Here is a 20,871-nt window from a genome sequence, read left to right as displayed (position 1 = left end):
GTGTGAAGTGACGTGGGAGACTAGCCCGGGGTACTGCAGGCCTGCGCAAGCTGTTCACCTGTCTCTCTCTCTCTCTCTCTCTCTCTCTGTTCCCCTCCTCTCTCCCCATCCCCCCTTCATCACGCTGGGCTGGACTCTAATTAATGGATAATAGACGGTTCCTTGCGACAATTAACAGCATGCTAACATGCCAAGTGTGGCGGAAGATCTCCCCTTGTTCATTCCACAGCTGACCTCCCGCTGCTTCATAATGGCCACGGGCCCTTTCCTGGGAAGCTGTTTACCTAGTTTTCTGCCCCTTATGTTTATATGATATAACTGTTTTTTTGACGACCTTTCCCCTTTTTCTCAAAATTTCTCGAACTCCCAGTTGCTCATTACTGCTGTTGAACGTCCGCTATAAATTATGGAGGAAAGCCCAGGCTCGCCTGAGAAGCACCTAACATCAAGCCCTGCTTATTTTCACACCTCGATTTGGCCAATGAACCAGGAGGGGTCGCTAGTGAGCAATGAGACACCATCATCCCAGGCCTAGTCAACTCAGATCCATTGTAACTGGGTGACGCTAGCACCAATTATGCAAGGCCCAGCCTGGATGCTGGCCAGTCAGCACTAGAATCGTTTAGATTTCATACCAGACTGTGGGTTCCATCCATGCATTGTGACAGTGTCTTAGCAGGGTCAGCAACCCAGAAGCCCCTTGATATGACTAGTGTACAGAACGTATTTATGAAAATAGAGCAAAAACCGTAACCAGAACCGATTGCTAAGCTTAAGATGTGTTACCCTTTAAATAAAGTATATTTAATACTTCCAATGAATATCAGGAATACACAATGAGACTGAAGTAGGCCTTTGTTCAACTAAGAACAGAATAAAGCCATACACTTCAAGCAGTGTGATTTCAATGACATGATAGCTTTGAAGAAGGTAATGAGAGTCAATTATATACCCGTCTAGTTATGAACATGAAGACAGAGATATGTTCACCACAAAGGCGATTTCAAAATGCACACTGTGGTCCATGGCTACGCTACGCAAATGCAGAATGTTGTGCCGCAAGGAATGGCACAAGTAGCTTGCGTAGGAAGATATGGAGAGCACAGTAGAGAAATTCTGCAGACAATTATATATTTTATATAATTATACACTTGACAAAATTGATGGCTGCAAACAAAGTCATGTTCCTAGACATCATAAGAGACTGCATGATAACCACCATTTTAGCTGCGAGCAAGCTAGGTCTGGAGGGGTGGTTGTGCATTTTGCTTATGTCCTGCGTTGAACAGAAAAGTAAAATGAAAGGCAAAGCTGTGTGAGAAAGCCTCTAGTAGAAAAGTAGCTTGAGGAATAACAGGGCAGCATCGGTCCGGGAGGTAAGAGCAGTCATCTGGCAGTGGAGAGGTGTCCGGTTCAACCCCACCCTGGGTGTGTCAAAGTGTCCCTGAGCAAGACACCTACATCCATTACAATCGCAAATCTTTAAAGCAATTAGTTTACGAAATGAAATGTCGCTCTCCACAGGAAGCCCTCAGAATGCTCCTCTCCCTCCTGATGAAGCCTGTCTGTCATCCACCGAGGACACCATGCAAATGGAGACCTGTTCCCCTCTCTCACACCCATTCCGTGTCTCAATATTTGCATGGACCACTGCTGTCAATTTGCATTTGACGTAGGCTTTCAGCACACGCTTACATTCGGAGGGCAGACCATATGTTCAGCCGCTCACCGACCCTTCAGGGCTTCGTGGCGTACTTCGACCAGTAAAATCCGCCTTTTGACAACCTCTTTTACTTTCAAAAAAGATAAACAAAAGGCAGCGCTTGGGCCGGTCTCCACCTCCAGGCGTTTTTTTTTAGGGGACGTACACACACAGTGAAATAAGAGCTAAGAGTACCCATTAAAGCGGACTGTTCAAACTCCTGCAGCATCTCAAGTGCCAACTGCGGCCAAGCACTTTACCCCGACTAGGAGGAAACATCAATTTCTGAGACCAATTAGTGCGTTAAATCGCACCGTGGCAATAAAGCTGCCACCGCTGACTGGCCGCATTTACCGTTTCCCCCCGCCTGTACGAGAATGCGCTAACTAACATCTAATCAATCCACGGCCACGGTCCGCCTGAGCACCCCACTCCATAAACTGTTTCCGACCCATAAAACCTCTGATTAAAACAGGCCTCGATGCGCCATTTCCCCTTTCTTCAACAGACACCGAAATAAAAGCCAGGAGTGCCCCGAAAACGACTCAGAAATGGCTCACTCGGACAAAAAAAAAAAAAAGATAAAGTACCTTGAATATTATGAAAAGTGCAATATATTACATTTTCTGCTTAATCTTCAACACTCCAATAATTTCATATAATTTCATCAAGTATTTAAAAGATGGAGCGGATAACAAAAGAGAAAAATAAATGTAAATTCATTACTGAGGTCTACATGCTTTAAATTCACACCGTACCTGCTGAGCTGGGGACGAAGGCCAAATGTGGGGGTGGGAAGGAATGTGTGGAACTGTTCTTACCTGGGATGGTGGACAAAACTAAAGCTTTACACACCCCTTTCAGCTGAATTCAGCCCTGCGACATTCCCATTACCGAGAAGGTTTTATTTTTTTATTTTGGAAAGCAGTGAATGGGGGGGGCCCCATCCATTGAGTCAGTGAGGTGAGTCTGTGTTGTCAAAAAAACCAGGAGACCTGAACGGTAGAAAGCCTTGTGACTCAATGCCCCCCGTCACCCATATGTTTCTGCCGTACACTACAACCCTGTCCACAACCCCCCCCCCACACCCCCCGGACTGTGCCTTACATAACCAGCCCTGCTGCTGGCCCTCTACCCTTCAGTCCACATGTAAACAGTCTGTCCTAAAAGCAACTGCCATGCTGAGGGGATCGCCTCCCTCCGACCCCCCCATTTTGTACACTCATAATCTGGGAAAAGGGGTGACTTATCAGGAACCGTATGCTGCATTTTTGTCAGTTCTCAAGCCAAGGAAGAAAACATAACAAGAAACACGGGTCACAGCTGTCTTCAAACGCGACTTTCCATGCTGTTACTCGCCATTGCAACAAGATACAATAAATAAATAAAATTTATAAACTCTCTGCACTCAAGTCACCTCTGTAATTCAGACCATCTCAAAACACAGTTTCTTACTGTGTAAACCAACCCCCCCCCCCCCCCCCAAAAAAAAGAGATTGTACTCACTGTATAAATGCCATAATAGATGTTCATGTTACAGCATATTTTCAGAGAGGATTATTACATGAATGTTTTTATCGGAGACATTCATTGACAAAAGGCACCATATACATAGACTTAAAAATCGTCTGTTATAACAGGTTATTTACCATGAAAATGCTTTTAGACATAAATTCTAACAGAACTTTATCCTACATAGGATATCCTATAGTGCTGAGGAATTATTACCAAACGGCATTCAGGCATCTGCCACAGCCTATGATATGCTGGTAAATATTTCTAAATATAATTTCAATAATTTGGGGAAATTATTCAAAGCAAATTTTTACAGGCTACTCTGTAAATGTGTCTCTTCATAAAAAATATTTTTAAGAGGGGCTAGGGGATCAGAAGGGATGAGAGATTTCAGCATTTAAGTTAGATTTCAGTCTGTCTCCCTACAAAAGCAAGTCAACTCTTTTTTTGTTTTTTATTAGCTACCACACCTAAAGTCAATTTTAACTTTTTGTCAAGAATGAAAATGAAAATGAAAAGAATATTTAAAATGAGATTGTGAGTATGCATAGTTTTACAAATAAGGAAAAAACAAACACTTGAAATGACCGGTTTTCATTGCAGCGGGTCCTCAAAATAATTTCATGTCATTTTCATGACATCTTTAGAAGTATTCCCCGGTTGCTAAACTTCACTTATAGTACCTGATATTATACTATGCACATTTCTACTGATGTCCAACAACCTTTTTGGCATCTACCAACTAAAAATAATGCTATTAATTAATAATGAACTCATAATGAATATGTGACCACAACAATAAAACATTGTAAGTAGAGGCAGTAGCTATATATTTGAGGTATGGCACATAAAATGAAATAAATAAATAAATAAATAAATAAATAAAATGAGTCAGCTCAATCTATAAATCATTTATAAGAATAAATAGGCCTGCTGATACTATCCATTATGTACTGTCCATAAGCATTCTGCCGCCTCCATAGCCATATCCCATAAATGAAAACAATAAGGAAAACGCATTCCCTATAAAACATTCATGAAAGGCAATTGGCTTTTGGTCATCATTTCTGAGAAAACAGATGTGATTGCACTGTCGAAGAGAGACATTTTTTCTAAAAAAGGTAATCAAAGCTCTTCACTTACATCAATGGCATGAATATACGTGACTATATTTTTCATTTCAGTGGGCAGGGGTCAAGCATCCTGAAACTCAAATGGAGAACATTCATCTTGGAGCACCCCGCTTTCATACAGGTGAAATGCTGTATTCATCAATACACAGTCAAGCGAGCGAAACCAGAATGCGCTAAAACATCACCATAAAACAAAATGTTCGCATATTCCCAGCAGCGCACGGCAAAGGAATGAACAGAGATTCATAAGGACTCCCTAATGCACAGATATTGCTCAGATCTTTTTCTTTACAGTTGGTAAGACCCAGCTGCAGCTTACAAACCATTCTGCTGCAACTGCTGTTCCCACTACTGTGGTGTTTGTTTAGTCCTAACTGGGCTGAAATCAAATCTCACTCACCGGCTCTACAGGCCCCACCAGCCACTCTTTCAGCTACACTGACACCGATCTACGAAAAAGCATCGAAACGAAACCCGCCTTGCGCTACACAACGGATTAACGTCCACCATTTCAGACAAAGTTGTTCCCCAGAAGGGTGCACTTCTCCATGTGACCCACGAGAATGTTTTTTTTTTTTTTTTTTTTAACATGATTTTTAATTCGGCTTTTCGAGCGAAAGGCCGTCAGACTCGGTCAGAAGCGCCCGCTGCGTGATTACCATTTCCTCCCGAACTTATTATTTCAATTACGACTCCAGCATGCCTCCAGTTTGGAAATAGTATTAGACAACTGTATGCCCTCTCACAGCGTGACTGGGCCTCTGAGATGAGCTAGTGCCCAATTTGTTACACAGGAAATAAAGCGAACGAGCTCAACCGAAAATTAAACAGCAGGGGTTTCCGAATCCCCGTTTAAAAAAGAACGCTGCGGTGGCTTGTTATTACATTTTTTTTCCTGAGAAACGACACATTTCATGCAGTCCCAATTGTGACAGCTCTATTGTGGCGGCTATTCTCAGGCATGTTGTTTAAAAAAAAAAACAACATAAAAAAAGAAAGACCACTCAGCTTGAGATGAGTTGCTTAAGTCCAGGCCATGCTGACTGACAAGCTCTCTCCCTGAAGGGCAACGCTGTCAGACGCACCTGTCTCGCTGACTTCCATGCGAGTCTTGTCAGATAAATCAGTCATCAGTCCTTTCGCAAAGCTCACATGCAGAGCTGGTCAATCAGAATGATCAAGTATCACACTCACAAGCAGACCAACTGCGGGGCCTGCATGGTTTCCTTGCGTCTCTTTCTATCAGATATGGTTTACCTGACCGAAACAACTGTCTGTGGTCTGCCACCCAAGCGTGACTTTGAGTTTTCTATGGGCAGTTTACACTGCCATTAAGTATTTAATGCAACCGCAGCCATTCCGTGTCCATATTTTATGATCTTTGACTACAAGCTAATTACGTAGCCTTAAACACAGCTCTCAGACGCGTGGTGAGGAAACAGGAGTCGTGGTCGACAGAGAAGACAAACACACAGAAAATAAGTTACAGCAATAAAGGCTGTGTTCGCATGCGCTGTACTTGCAGAATAACATGAAACGCTGGGCAGAACAGCAGCCTGTCAAAGCCGAACGTGTTAGTAAAGGAGCAGGATTATCACTGAGTCATGAAATACATTTTCAAAATTTCTCACGAACCCAATGTTGAACTACAGTAGTGCAGCAATGTCACACCGACCACAGTGACACCCATTTCTTTGGAGGAACCTCATGTTGCTGTTCAACAGTCTGTCCTTGACACTCGCCTCATTGCCATTAGTCTGTAGTGTTTTTTGGGACAGAAATAACAGCCACATAGCACTTGAAAAGCCCAGAACAATGCTCTGAGACTGCCCTCTTCTTCCACTGACCCTATTCGAGTTTAATAAAAAAAAACAAAAAAAACACAGCTTCATTATGCAACTGGCCAAACCTTCCTTATGTCCAGAGCTCGACTTAATAAGGATGTGAGCCTCCAAAACCATAAGAAGCACAAGAAGATTGAGACCCCATCAAAATGTAAAACCAAACGATAATTTAAAGAAATATTTGAAGTGAACTTATCATTCTTTTCAGTGATAGGTTGACCCATTCAAAATATACACTGCGAAAAAGTCTCATAAAAAAAAATATATATATATATAAATAATATATAAATACATATCGCACACAAACATTCAGCTACATTTCTAAATGCCGAAAGCTGAAAGCTTTTACCTACCGCAAGCAACCCCATTTTGCTTCTTCATAGAGTTAAGCAAATCTCAGGTACGCTTCTAATTTGTGATTTTGTCTCTTTACAGGCACTGCTCTACTGCAAGATCCCTCTGCCGGCACACCAGCACACGAAAGGATGTGACGGGGCTTGGCTCTCCACATAAATCCGAGGGGGACAGGGTGCCATAACGGAAATCTATATATTTTAATGTAAACAAATCTTCTTTGGGATTGTTTAACTGACAGGTCCCGAGGCCAGTGAAAAAAGAAAAAGAAAATGGGGGGAGGCAGGGGAGGGAGAAAAAAGAAACATAAATATAAGCCAACCCCCCTCTTTTTGAACGCTTTTCCCTTCTTCTCTGTCTCTCTCTCGCTCACGGTTAGCCTGCCCACTTCCTTAGAAAAGAAACTTCATCACACACCCCTTTTGCCACCACCACGACCAGAACTTCCCACTGCAATTAGTTAGAAAAACTTTTCAGCTCTGTCACACGCAGGCTGGTTTTTAAAGAGCTATACCCCCCGTCCCACGTGGTAAGGGGGCTATTGAGTCGTCACAGACCCCCTGAATGATCGACGAAAAATAAGGCGGCCCAGACAATGGCTCGTCTTGATTAATTCAATTCTTTCAGGACCTTGCACCGTCGTCCGGGCAGCTCCACACAATCGCCGCTTTGATGGTCGGACAAACTCTCTCCCTCTCCCTCATCCGCAAAATCCCCAAAAACTTTTTGTCACCAACCTTTTTCATCCTCCTCTCAGGCTTTCTACAAGTGCAACCCGTCCCTCCACCCACCCCCCTCCTCCTCCTCCTCCTCCTCTCCTTCCTTCCATACACACACAAAAAAAAAAAACACAGAGTACTTTGGTAGGGGTACATCAAACGGGAAACGGGAGAAAGATTGGCTTTAAAAAAAGCAACGCCAAAAAAAAAAAAAAAAAACTGACCTGATCAGTAGTAGAGGCTGCATTGGTGTTGGACATGATTTGATAGTGCCTGATGGTGCTCTCCTTTCCACTCCTAAGTCCCTCATTCACACCTTCCCTTTTCCCTGTTCGCTTCCGCAGAGAGGAGGAGGGGAGGGGGGAAAAAAAAGAACACCCTCCTTTGGCCCTGGGTTGATTAATGCCTGGATTATTTTCACCTCATTTCATCTGATGGAGTTCTTCGTTTCCTCTCCACCTCCCTCACTCATTCAGTATGGAAGTCTCCTCCCTCTCTCTCTCTCTCTCTCTCACACACACACACTCACTCTCCCTCTCTCTCTGTCCCTCTCTCTCGTTCCCTCACTCACTCGCTCTCTCTCCCCCCTCTCTTATATCCCTTTTCTGCTCTACTTCAAGATTTCAAGAAAACAGCCCCCCCCCCCCCCCCAACAACCAACCAACCAACCAACCGACCGACCCCCCCACCCACACCCCCACTCCCCTCCTCCCTTCCCATTCTAAAAAAGACAGGAGAGATCCACAGCCTTTGCCTCTGCCTCCACAATGAATGGAGTCCTTGTCATTCCGCCACCTTGCTGAATACAGAGTGAGGGGGCTTGCTGGTTTGCAGCTTGGAGGCCGGTGCCAAGCTTGCTTAAGAGATTTAAAGTAGCATCAGAGCCCGGGCCTCTTCCACCGAGCTCACTTCCTTCGCTGCCTCTACATTTCCCCCCCCCCCCCCCCCCAGTTTTCAAAGCGGTCCCGCTCAAGACCACCAACGCTCTCCCCATTCACCGACACTTGACTCTCAAATCCTTGTCTCTTGACACTGCCAACTCCACCTCTAGGTGCTGAGAGAGGCCCGCTCTCCTCCCTGTCTGCCCCAATGCCTCGGCGAGACCCCACCCTTCCCGCATCTTCCAATTCCCGGGCCGTCACACCGTGTTTCACAGGGCTCCCTGTTCTCAGTCCACCCGCACCGTTACTGAACTGACCTCGGCCCGACCGCAAGCGAACACACAAACAAAGAGACCAACAGACAAATAAAAAATGTTTTGCTTGGACAAGTGCTGAGTGTGTGATTGGCCGCTCAACATTTGTAGCGTCTGTAATGTTTGATGTTTATCTTAATGCCAGGTCTTGGCCCGGTCACTCTGGCAAAAAAGATTCTTAAAATCTCAATGAGGCTGGTCAGGTTAACCCTGTGAGACCCAGTCAACATCACCCATGCAACACTTACTTTCAAGCACTCCAGAGACACAATTTTTGCCAAATATCAGTTATATCAGTTTTGAACATCATTTCCCAGTTATATGTAAAATATCCCAGTGATATTTTAGCAACATACTGCATTTGAACTGTTCAACTGTTACACTTAGAGCATCTAGAATACAACTGTGTTCAGTTAGATCAATGTCTGGGTCTTTAACAGGGTTAAACAAATATCTAAATAAATAAATAAAATAAGTGACAATCTCTCAACAAAAAGAGCTTTAAAAGTGCCCGGGTGATTGACTTAGGCAGTGGTGTCAAAAGTTAACAGACACCTGGCAGGATGCCAAATGTGAATTTAATTGTGGAGTGAGGTTGTGTTAGATGAATAGACTGGGATAGTTAATGTGGCACATTGCAGGAAGCATTAGGCGTATTGATTCCTTTCTTGGGGGATGGGTGGGAGGTGGGGGTGAGAAGAAACCCCTAATTTTGTGCTAAAGTGCAATGCATATTCTCCTCTTAATTGAGAAATGGATAGACCACTCAGGAATTTATTTAACCTGGATAATGTGGTATAATGACATATTACATATCACTTTCTGATGTGTCATCAGTTTTTGAATATTACCGATATCAGAAACATGATGTACAAATAAAACCTGCACTAAACATATTATTCTCCAGTTCCATACGAGAGGGCAAATAATAATAATAATTTTGCACCATGAAAAACTATTCAATTTATTTATTTGACTTTATTTGCACTCCGCAATTTGAGATTAATTAATCACATTTGGTTAAAGTGCATAATAAATGGCATTTTTAAACATTTTGTATTCATCGTGTAGAGATGACAGCAGTGTTTATACATTGTCCCCCATTTCAGGGCACCATAATATGTGGGACACAGCGATGTTATGTAAATTTAAGTATTTATGTTTAGTATTTTGTTGCATATCCTTTACATGCCTGATGTCTGTGAGATATCAACATTCAGTATCTGGATATCTTATTTTCAGGTTGTCATACAAGCAATACTAAAGCTTGATGCATTTGAATGGATCTCCATGGGAATTGGGGGGTGGCACTAGATTCTGCTGTAAATTATGCTGATACAGTATGGAACACATTTGTTGGCTAAATGGCTTTAAGTCATCAAGGGCCCAAAGCATTAAATGAGCCTCAAACCACTGTGCCGCTGCCAGATATGCAGTAGATATGAATAGAATTGTTCTTCCTGAATATTTTTCCATTGATTTCAACAGGAAAAATTATCAGGAGACATGTATTCATAAAGCACGCTACATTAAACATGTGAATAAAGCTTATGTCAATAACTGTATTATTACAGTTTTAGTAACTGTATTATTACATTTTAGTTTGAGTCCCGGTCAGACTGCAGTAAATAACATGTGGAAATCATTCCCATATGTGACTAAAATGAACATTGCAAGCCAGAGGAGCTGAACCTCCATCTCAGGTAAAATAAGATCATTACTTAACTCTGTAAGACAAGCATATACAATTTGCTGAACTTGCCAAACTTGGCAGAAGATTCAGTATTCACAAGGAAAGGAAAAAAAAATGAACGCGTTGATTGAGTTGTGCACTACATTGCCTAAGTCAGCAAAAGTGCTTCAATTCAATTTTGCATATATATATATATATATATATATATATATATATATACATACACACACACACAAGCACGCACACACACGTCTTATAAAGGAGTCTCAAGGAATCAATGAATGAAATAACTAATCGATTAATCCATCTTTAATTTGTGTGACAGCCTTTCCTGTGCTAAGTAAGAGTGGGCCTTTCCCAGTACGGAAAAAGTCAACGTGCTAATGAATGCTTTTTAAACGGTGCTCAGAGATCTGAATAGATGACTTCTGGACACTTCAGAGCTGCCATTTGTGGGAAACTCTGGCTTTTATCCTCACACCATTTCAGGAGATCAATTTTTAAGCAATGGGCAATCAAACTGTCCTTTGTTAAGCTCTAACCCTTTACTACTGCACAGTGAAGGGAAATTAAACCGTTTCAAAATGGAAAGCCACAAACCAGCTCTTATTTCGGCCCCCCGTTCCACCGCGCACTCTTTCGCCTCCGAGTGCAGCTGAGCGAGGACAGCAGCTCCGGCCCGGCCCGCGGAAACGTCCATCGTCGAGGCGGTGCTCCGGCCCGGCGTGGACGCCCAAGCGAGTCCGTTGGGCACGGCGAAGGGGCGGACTGACACCTCGAGCCATTCGGGGCCCTGGAGGGGCCGGAGCCAATCCCCATTAGTCATCGGGGGTATGTGCGCAGCATAACAGGTCAGATTTAATGAGGATTTTGCGTCGTGGTATTTTGACTGGGGGGGGGGGGAAGCGGCAGCAGAATGGGGGGCATTGTGTAGGGAGCCGGCCGATGGAAAGGACACAAAAGCACATCGCAAACACAGAAGGATCCATTTCAACTTGTCTGCTGGGAGCCACTTCCCCTAATTGGCCCGTTCATTCCCGGTGTTTAAGACCAATTAAGGAACACAGATGCCAATTCTTTAATTGCCGAGGTCTGTTCAAATTTTTGTTTGTTTTTGTTTTTTGTTCTTTTTTTTTTTGGTCTGAGTAAATGGGTAAGGCTTTTGTCCTTTCAACCGCGAAATCAAGGGCCTGAAAAACGCTCCTCCTTGCCCAGGTGTCTTCCCCAGGCAGGCACCGCGAGGGGGCGAAAGAGGGCGGTGAGTATAGGGGAATGTAGGGGAGAGGTCAGCCCTGATCTCACCCCTGCCCCTCCCCCCCCCCTCCTTGTGGAGCGAGGCTCTCAGGAATGCAGAGCCATCCAGTACATCATAAACAGTGCCGGTGCTAAGAATATGTGGCAGGCAGATAGCGGAGACCCCTAACCCGGGCAGCCCTCTAACCCGGGCAGCCCTCTGCTTTCCCTGTCCAAAAATGGAGACTGAATATGGCGGTAGTAGGGGGTGGAGATGGGGGTGGGTTCAATGGCTTCCAAGGTATTTATGAATGGTCAGCTTGCGGGCCATGAATGAGCTGGCCCACAGCACTAGGGAAGCCCTGTTGCTATAGAAAATGGCACTGGCCCAGTGTGAGACTAGGAGAAGAGGTGCCAAACAAAAGCGGCCATTTTGTCTAAAAACCTGAAGGCACAGGTTAGCATCACTGGACCCGGATTCAATTTTAAGGAGAGTGACTTGGGAAAAGAAAAATCCTTTCCACCAATCGCTGATGACAAATTAAAGGATTGCTTTTTTTAAAGGAACATATGCAATGATAATTAAAATGTATACATTTGCATATTGGTTGAAAAGTCTTAAAAAATGTGTTTTATTGTTGAATTATCTCAAAAGTCTATGTAGAGTATATGCCCAACGAATCAGATATTTAGATATCTTTCCACATAAAATAAAAATTACATATTTTTTGGATAAGAGAGAAATATAAGCAATCAAAACTTTACTTTATTTTAAATAGTGATTAAAAGTTGTTTTTGGTGCTTGGTATACTTGCTGCAGCTGGCATAAAAAAAATGTAAATGAACTATTTACAGTTGTTCCTGTTGCATATATTGTGTGAATCTGTGGCACATGCCCTTAATAGAAATCTGTATGCACATGAATCATATGGTCATATTTACTCATATCATCCATACTTTTCCAAAGACACTCCCCTCAGACTAACTGAATGCAAAGTTTGCATAACCTCAGTGTCATCGATGGAGCTCACCAGATAAATAGCCAGGTATTTCTTCTGAAAAATGAAGTCAGCAAAATGACCTTTTGAACTTGAACTTTCTTTTTCTGGTTTCCTTTCCATCAATTAATTTTTCCACTCCTTGCTTTTGAAGGTTGTGTTCTGTATTTCTTTGTACTGGTTAGGTGACTGAATTCCAATAAAATCATGTTGAAAAAATCAAGTGATCTTTTGAATTTCACAATGACACCTAGCATGACAAAGGTTATTTCCTCAAGAGAAATAACCTGACAATATTTCATGAGATGTTATTTGGACGCCACCAGCAGCCAGTAAGAGGAAAGACACAGGTATAGCAGAGTGCAGATACAACTTTTCCAAACCGGCTTTGCAGAAACGTGAGAATGCACATCCCTGCACAATACGAAAAGACAGCAGGGGGTGACAAAAGAAGAAAAAAAGAAATAGCGCACGATGGCACAAAACGCTCCCTATGCAGTTTCAAATGAGCTGCCTTAACAAGATCTTTTCCATTCAGGGCACGCTTGGCTCTATTGACAAGCCAAACAAGGAGCTCCAGTGTGGGCTAAATTACTACTGCTGACCAAACATGTCACTTTCGCAACTTATTGCCCGCTTTGATGTGCTGTCCGGTTCCTGAGCTTCCACACTTCATTGGCAATCTGGAGCAACCCCCCCCCCCCCCCCCCCACAATTCATTCACACACACAGTGAATGCATACAAGACGCAACCTTCAAGGATTCAAGGAAACAAAATGGTTCCTCACCTTGTCGAAACACACAAGGAGATTCAGTGTTATCTTATCTTGAAATGACACAAATTCTTTTGCCAAACAGGAATGGAGTGAGACAGGTTCTAAATGTGTCCTGGTTCCAGCTTATGCAACTTGCACACCTAAACCATGGCCATAATACTAAATTTTATTTGTGATACACACAATAATTTTGAGGTCCTTGGAGCACTGTAAGTATACGCTCCAAGGACAGAGTTTCATCCAGTCACATAGCAAAGTTTCACTCTAACATTACATCTGTATTGGTTACTCTGGACCTTAACAGGCACAACATCAGTGAGTTCAGAACATCAGCAATATTCAACTGGTACATGTACAGAGCATTATGGGATTCAAACAAGGCATTCTGTCAGAGAACGTAAGTATGAAGAAAGAAGAAATGATTGCTCAATCACACCCCCAACATCAGAAAGATACATTTTAAACTCCATATACCCAACCCCACTTCCGGTTGAATTTCATTGACTGGAGTTTCCCAGAACACTGGGAATGAATCTAGTCGTCTCCCTCGCGTGCCTTTTTTGTACCGTTGGTTCTGAAGACGGCCCTTTTGAGAGCCTCACCATGACTGGCCAATCGGTGGCCAGCTGGCAAAGGAAGTGTGCCCTTGGCAACGCTGAAAAGGCTCACAAAAGACAATATCTGTTACGCCACGGCCACTGAGGACTTCTCCTGCAACTGTTGGTAAAACATTCTGAAAGTATTTGGAAAGTCACTCACTTCATGGAGAACATAATGGAGCTTGCATCTCACAGTCCAATAAGAGGGACCGTTTCTGCTCTGAATGTTGGTGTCACTGACAATGATTAGAAAATGAGCGAAGACGGGCTTTACTTCACATTAAACGTAATTTCACGTTTCAAGAAGTGATAGCCCTACTTTAACTACTCCAGAGGTTGACGTCTTTTATTATTTCCTCGCTTGAAAACATTTCTTCATAATGAATCTTAAAAAGCACAATGACTCGTGGCTATAGAAATCAAGGAAAACATTACAAACCAATCAAACAGAAATACTCTATAAAGCTCAACAGTTCATAAAAGTCCAACATTTGTTTATTTACTTATTTCAAATGGGCTAAGGACTAGTCTAATTTGTGTAATGTAGCGGAAGTGACAACGCTGGCCAAGCTACTACAGTATATCTCTCTGCATTCATGTATCTGTCCTTTATAGCAATCGATTTAATAGTTAATCGCTCTACATTAATTTCCCGCAGTCCAATTAAAAAAAAGAAAAGAAAACGGGTCGTTGAATCGCTGCGCCAACCCTGGAGTTAATTAAAAAAAATAAAAAATTAATAAACAGCCGGGGCAGATGGAATTGGTGTAGAATCAGGAAGTTATCAGGAGGTTATGGCTACATCCTTAGGCCAGGCTTCTCAGAACTGCTTTTCCCCGTTTGTTTTTCTACTCCAGGAAACAGTGTCCAATTATCAGGATTGGTTTTTGTTCCTTTTCCTTTGTGATGGAAAGCGATGCCGAGCGGCTCCAAAGAATCTTTGGACAGCGAGGGAAGACAGACACCATGACGGGGTCAAAGCCCCTCCGCTGCCACGATTTCGGCTCTTTGTCGGGGCAACAAAAGAGCACATTTATCGAGCGGTGGGGCGACAGCGACTTCCTGCGCCCTTCCTCCGGTTTTTCGCCCCGGTGACGTTTCACCCGAGCCGCGGCAGCTCTCAGGGACACGGGAACGCCATTTCAAAAACGGTTGGGTTAACCTGAAGTTTCCATGATAATTTATTTCTACCTCCCCCCTCCCCCCTCCCCCCCTCCCCCCCTCCGTGATTTCGCTGGAGGGACCCCAGCTGTTAGCTCTTTTATAAATAGCGTGTAGCGCGGATCCCCTCCAGGGAGAATGGGGCTCGGAAGAGTAGCTTGGGCACAAATCGACCCGGAAAAAGCACACGACGTACACATTTCCACAAACATATGGGACCATTGCCGGGGATGAGAGCGAGGTACATGTGACTCCCGTTTGCTTCACGTGGACTGAACAATGCGAAGATCAAGAGGAGTGGAACTGCGTTTAAAGGCGCAAAGCATTCTATCAAAATTCCCGCTTCACGTGATTTTCATTTTTTGGATACTAAGGGCCACAAATTGGTTGAACAAGACACGGCCTCCGACTGAAGCTTCCTGTGTTTACGTCGAGCCCGTTTGGAGCAAGGGACATTTCAACCGCTGATGCACACAAAGCATGTTTGTCGAAGAGGTCGGGAGGGGAAAAAAGCAGTCTTGTTTAAAATGCGCACAGATGTTCAAGTATTCAATCCTACACTGAAGCCCTGTTGACTGGTTCAAGGTTGAAGGACCTCTTTGTGGACACATGGATTCAGTCTCTTATGGTAGTGGAGGCTCTCTTTGTTTGGTCAATGTAAAGTTCCAGTAAGAGTTGCAGGGAAGCCATACTTGGAAAACGTGGCAGTGGTCTGTATACACTTCACATTTACAGTGTCAAAATGCGAAGATATCAATGCCTCACAGCCCAAAGCAACGAATATTTCCCTAGAGTTTCCCAATGCATTACAGTGAAAGCGTAATCCTTCCATGGTTCATCTACTTTAATCAAAAGGCCTAGGAAAAACAACCTTTTACAAACTTTTACGTGTACCCAATTAAATGTGAATTTTAAAAACAACCTCGAACTGTAACCGTTTCTTTTTTTCCCCAAATACATTACAACCAGATCCCTACAAAGGTAGGGAAGTGTTTTCTTCTTTGTCCTAGTGAATCCTTAGTAAAAGCATCAAAGCGATAAATAATGGGGGGAGGGGGGGGGGGAACCCTGAGAACTTCAGACCCCCCCTTGTCCCATGCCTATATCTGTCATTCACCGGACAACGGGGCAAGCCGCTTCAGCTTCAGCGCAACAAATTACCTATATATGGGCTGAAAGGGACCCTGAATGACTTTAATTCAAGTCCTGGAAATACTAATAAAAAAACTAAAAAAACTAAACACAGGAATCGTGAAGATTTAGATAGCGGGTCGAGCAACGTTACGCTACGCTAATTTGAGGCCCATAAGTTCAAGAACGAGGAAAGGGGGGGGGGGGAAGCGGACCTTTTTGTTTTGTTGCGCTTAGCCTTTTTTTTTCATATGTGGGGAAGGGGGAGGGCGGGAGGGCGGGAGGGCGGGCGGGCGGGGGGGGGGTGGGGGGGAGGCGTGAGGGGCGAGGGGGTGACGTTAAATAGAAGGGAGAGGAAGAGAACAGAAAAACGAAATTTTCAGCCTGAGCGGTTCCCCAAAATGAAATCTAAAGGCAGAAACTGAATGGGCCCTTTCGCCGGGGATGTTGTTAAAGGAAGCGCAGCAGTGGACGTGTTTGGCATTTGGTGGCCCTTGTCCTCTTATTGTACCTTCTCCACAGTGGCTGCATTTTCCCCCGGCCCCACGCTCCACGCTGCCGTACAGTCGGGAGCTCGAACATAAACAGAAATCATGTCTGACTGCCCCTTTGGGCCGCCACATCTGTTCCCATGCCCCGGCGGGCAGGACGCTCACACAGCTACAAAGATGTGAAAGCTCAAGCTAATTCAAGTGAGTGACTGACAGCTCAATATGTTCCTTACATAAGTCTTAAAGCGCCAATGACCTAGAGACAGCCTCATGTTCACCCCCTAGCCTGCCCCCCCCCCCCCCCAGTGCAGAAAGTGTTGCTTCCTTCTGTTTTAAGCAAAATGCACACATGCAACGCGTTTGCCCGTGCCATGCATATTCATACGCCATCCTTACCGCACTTTTCTCTAACTTTTAAGACGCCGTGACAAATCCCTGAAAGTGGTCACGTCCTGGGCTCACTATCCGTGTTTACAATTAAACATTAGCGAGTTAGCAAGTTACAATTAAACAAAAGACAGCCCTTTGACAATTAGTCTACCACAGCTGTTCAGGGGGAAATAATTGATTAAACAAACCCTCCTCTTCTCCCGCTGGGATAGTGGTTTTACAAAATGCCATCAACTCACAACATGCCGCTCCCACAACAAAACTAACGGGACGCGTTTAGTCTTTTGCTGCCTTCTTTTGCATTTTCTTCCCTGCAGCGAACTAATGATACAACAATGTATTCTCTTGTGAGCGTAGCAGACTGAAAGAGATGTCATAAGTTGAGTACCTTTGCAGTTGTACCATTTATATGGCTGATTAACTGCAACAACATGACATACAGTAAGTTTGCAAGCATTTTTTACATCTTTTCCAAAAGAATAATGCAAATGGGAAGTTAAAGAGATACTTTTAAAGTATTTTCGATGCCTTTTTCCGGCCTATGAGGTAAATTCTACAGTGCCCACCTTTAACATGAATGGCAAGTCCTACAGGACGGAAACAGTCCAAGTGATCAAATATTGATCCAAATGCCTTCCACTTCACGGAAAAAAGGAACACACAACAGTAGGTACAGCGTTCTAGTGCGTTTAGCGTAGCCGCGCGGGAAGGGGGCGGAGTGTTCTACTGCTCATCGGTGACTGACAGCTCCTCCATAAACCCGCCCGATGTCAACTCATCCCGTGTCCAAGAATAATCCACTACACCGTTACACCGATGCCACGGTCACGTTTCCGTTACACTCCCACGCTGGCACAGCGTGAGAAATGAAAAACAGGACACCGTTGCATTGCATTCGTCTTGCAGATGCCCGCATTTGTAATGTACTGTCGGAGAGACACGAGTGCATTAGCCTGATTTATGTGAGCAGCAGTCCCAGACCGGACCAACAACATTGTCAAACATTGTATTAATAAATACAACCTGAACTGGTATTTTGAAGGAATCTCAGGCAGCCTACCTATAAGGTAGGGTTGAGTAGGGAAGGGAGTGAGACCAGGACGCCGCCTGAAGAGTTGGCTCTTCAACCTTAATCTGAGTCTGCTGTCCTGGCCACCGTGGGCAGTTTGTTCCACCGTTATGTGGCCGGTACAGTCAGAAAATATAAGCCAGCTGCTACGTACCCATCACCCCACCCCCCGAAAAATCAACAACACCCTTGATGAAGGTTAACCAACCAACCATCTCATTACATTGCAGTGAAATTGCAAACAAACAGTGTCTCCCAGCAAAAGCCAATAAAACAATCGAGACTTTACCGGTTCTTAAGCGCCGGAAGTGTTAGTTCTGCGTCGTAAGATGAGCACGGGTCACTTACTGTCATTCTGGCGGTTTTGCGGATAAGGTGGAGCGCACGCGTGCAGAGTGAGGGCACAGCAGCCTGGCGTGCGGGCGTACAGGAAACGGAACGTTCCTTCTGCCGAACGACACCTCCCGTGCTGCCGCTCCCCACTAGCCCCCCCTCCCCCCCCACGGGGCGACGAGCGTGGTTGCCGAGGAGGCTGCCCGTGTTTACCAAAGCCACACCGAGGGATGGTGCGGGTCAAAGTTTGAGCTGCTAGCTCGGGGGGCATCGCAAGCCACCAGCTAACGTCCAATGGCTGGGCTGAGACGGCAATTAGCGCCGGAGCAGATAGCCCACGCAAGGTTGCAATGGGGCCCTGAAAACTATTTTGAAGATAAGGCGTCTCTTTCAGCGAGTCGGACTGAGGGGAGCCTCGCGTGTCAGCTGCTCGGCGCCGTGGCAACAAGAGCTGTCCGTCACGCCCTGCGATGGCAATCGCCGCGGGTCTCGCCCAGTGTGAATGGATGACCTTCTCTCTGATGCTGAAACGGAATATTGATTGGGTGTGCCATTATCAAACGGGCGGATTCCCATTAAAAAACGCGTTTAAACCTGTCCGACTTCCAAAGGTCGCCGGGACTGAAGGCCTTCTCAGCAAAACGAGCCGAAAACTTTAATACGTGAGCCCCGCACTCAAACACAATCTGAAGAGAAGTCCTTAGGAAAAAAGACACCAAATACTGCACCGTTGACCTCATTCATAAGATTCAATTCTGCGGTTTGTATAAAAGAGCCTCCCTCTCCTTTTTAAATGAAAAAGTATTTAATTATTTAATTTGTAGATGCTTCAATGGCTACCATTTCATTTTTTTATTAACAAATTAATTAACAAGTTTATTAATGTATAAATGTATCAAAATGTATAAATACCTTTATAGGTAGTGTATTTAAAAGGCAAAAAAACAAGGACCTGTGCCTGTGGTATACTGGGAAATGTCAATGTCATGTACTGTAGGAAGTGGAAAGCCCCTGGGGTGGTCCAATCCACTGAGTCATCTCAGCCAATCAGATAAGGGGAGGAAGCGGGGCGTGCAGTTTTGCAACTTGTTTACTTTGGTGACTTACTCTTTCCATTGTCATTCATAAGTCATTCGTAAAATGTTGCCCTCACTTTCACATTCACTTAAGCAGATTAAAAAAACCTTCCCATTGTCTCACCACATGATTTCATATGAATGTGTATTGAGTAGGCACGGTTAACATAACAAAGGCTTAGGTGTTGGTGGGAAATATTTTATGACCGGTAATTCAAGGTTAAATGGGAACCCTCCCTTTCCATAATGCCACACCCCATCAATATTATTTTTCACAATTACATAAGTGTTACTTTCATGACAGCCCTTTGGGTCATGAACAGAGCTAAGTAGGACAAATGACTTCAGATTTGAAGATGCAGGTCATGACTACTTATTAATGATTAATTACTACTGTTGTTGTTGTAAATGATGATGCTGATGATTCTACGGCAGTAATTAAGTGTAATCATGAATGTACTACGATATAAAGGACCAGTTTCAAAGACACAGATTAAGCCTAGTCCAAAACTAAGTTAAATATTTGTGAGATTATCCATACAAAAACGCAATTTAGTCCAGAACTAAGAGTAATCTGTATCTGTTATTGTCTGTTATCCGTATTGTTATTACATCTCTATGAACTAAATTAATAGTTTATAGAAAAACTTAGAATCTAGTCCTTTCATTTCATTTCATATAATGTGGATTCATGGGAGAAACAGTGTTTAAACAGTGTTTAAACACCATTAATTCAATATGCCCAATCCATTTAATCAACATTAAACCACCACTGAAACCATTGAAAAACGAATTCAAAAATGGTAATTATTCAAACGATATGCAATGCTAGATTTTCTAAATATATTAATTACAAGACAGAACAGGGCCCTTTTCCAGGCGTTTCTCTACGGGGGGGATGTGATCTGACTGACACGCGGTTCATCGACGCTTCGCACACAACTCTGGGCTATGAAGGGCCCTGGCTGCACAGAGGCGAGGCTGAGACACTACACAGCGCTGTGAGGGGCTTTAGCGGTAGCAGAGTGCCCACTAGAGCATGCTCATTCCACCAGCACGCTTTACAACGGTAATGAGTTGCCATACAGTGCCCCCGGTTCAAGGGACGTCAAGGGTATTTCATGCTGTTAGGCACAAAGAGCGCAGCGAGAAATATAAATGAATGCCAGAGTCATTTGATTTAATAATTGGGTTGGCTGAGGCTGCCTGAGATTCTTTCAAACTAAGAGGCGTCACCTACTTAACACACTTAACAGCCTACTTGCTTTCCTGTTTGTTTAGTTTTGAATACATGCAGTACTGGCTACCACTCGGGTGAATCCAATACAGAGGCAATTCAGAACGTAAGCTTAGATATCTAGACTATGTTAAGCACACTTATAATTCACGTTTTATGGTTCTCAGCTGGGACATTTTAGCAAAGATATATTGCCCATAGGCTCAGTTTAAAGTGCTGTTG

General features: G+C 43.9%; 1 protein-coding gene across 4 annotated transcripts in view; it reads right to left on the bottom strand.

Annotated features, from left to right (window-relative positions):
• Positions 1-20,871, bottom strand: part of slc6a9 (solute carrier family 6 member 9) — a 65,482-nt gene that overhangs the window by 23,089 nt on the left and 21,522 nt on the right. The window contains exon 1 of one of the 4 annotated variants that reach the window (XM_061241887.1): positions 6,548-6,682. The exons of the other annotated variants lie outside the window; for them this stretch is intronic. Coding sequence (XP_061097871.1) covers positions 6,548-6,562 — 15 coding nt within the window. The 5' untranslated portion in view covers positions 6,563-6,682. Of the gene's footprint in view, positions 1-6,547; positions 6,683-20,871 lie in introns of those variants that run through there. 4 annotated transcript variants of the gene reach the window in all.

The sequence above is a fragment of the Conger conger genome, chromosome 5, assembly GCF_963514075.1.
Source record: "Conger conger chromosome 5, fConCon1.1, whole genome shotgun sequence".
Classification (NCBI taxonomy): domain Eukaryota; kingdom Metazoa; phylum Chordata; class Actinopteri; order Anguilliformes; family Congridae; genus Conger; species Conger conger.
The sequence above is the reverse complement of the archived record's forward strand: the minus strand, read 5'-3'. Positions and strand labels throughout refer to the sequence as shown.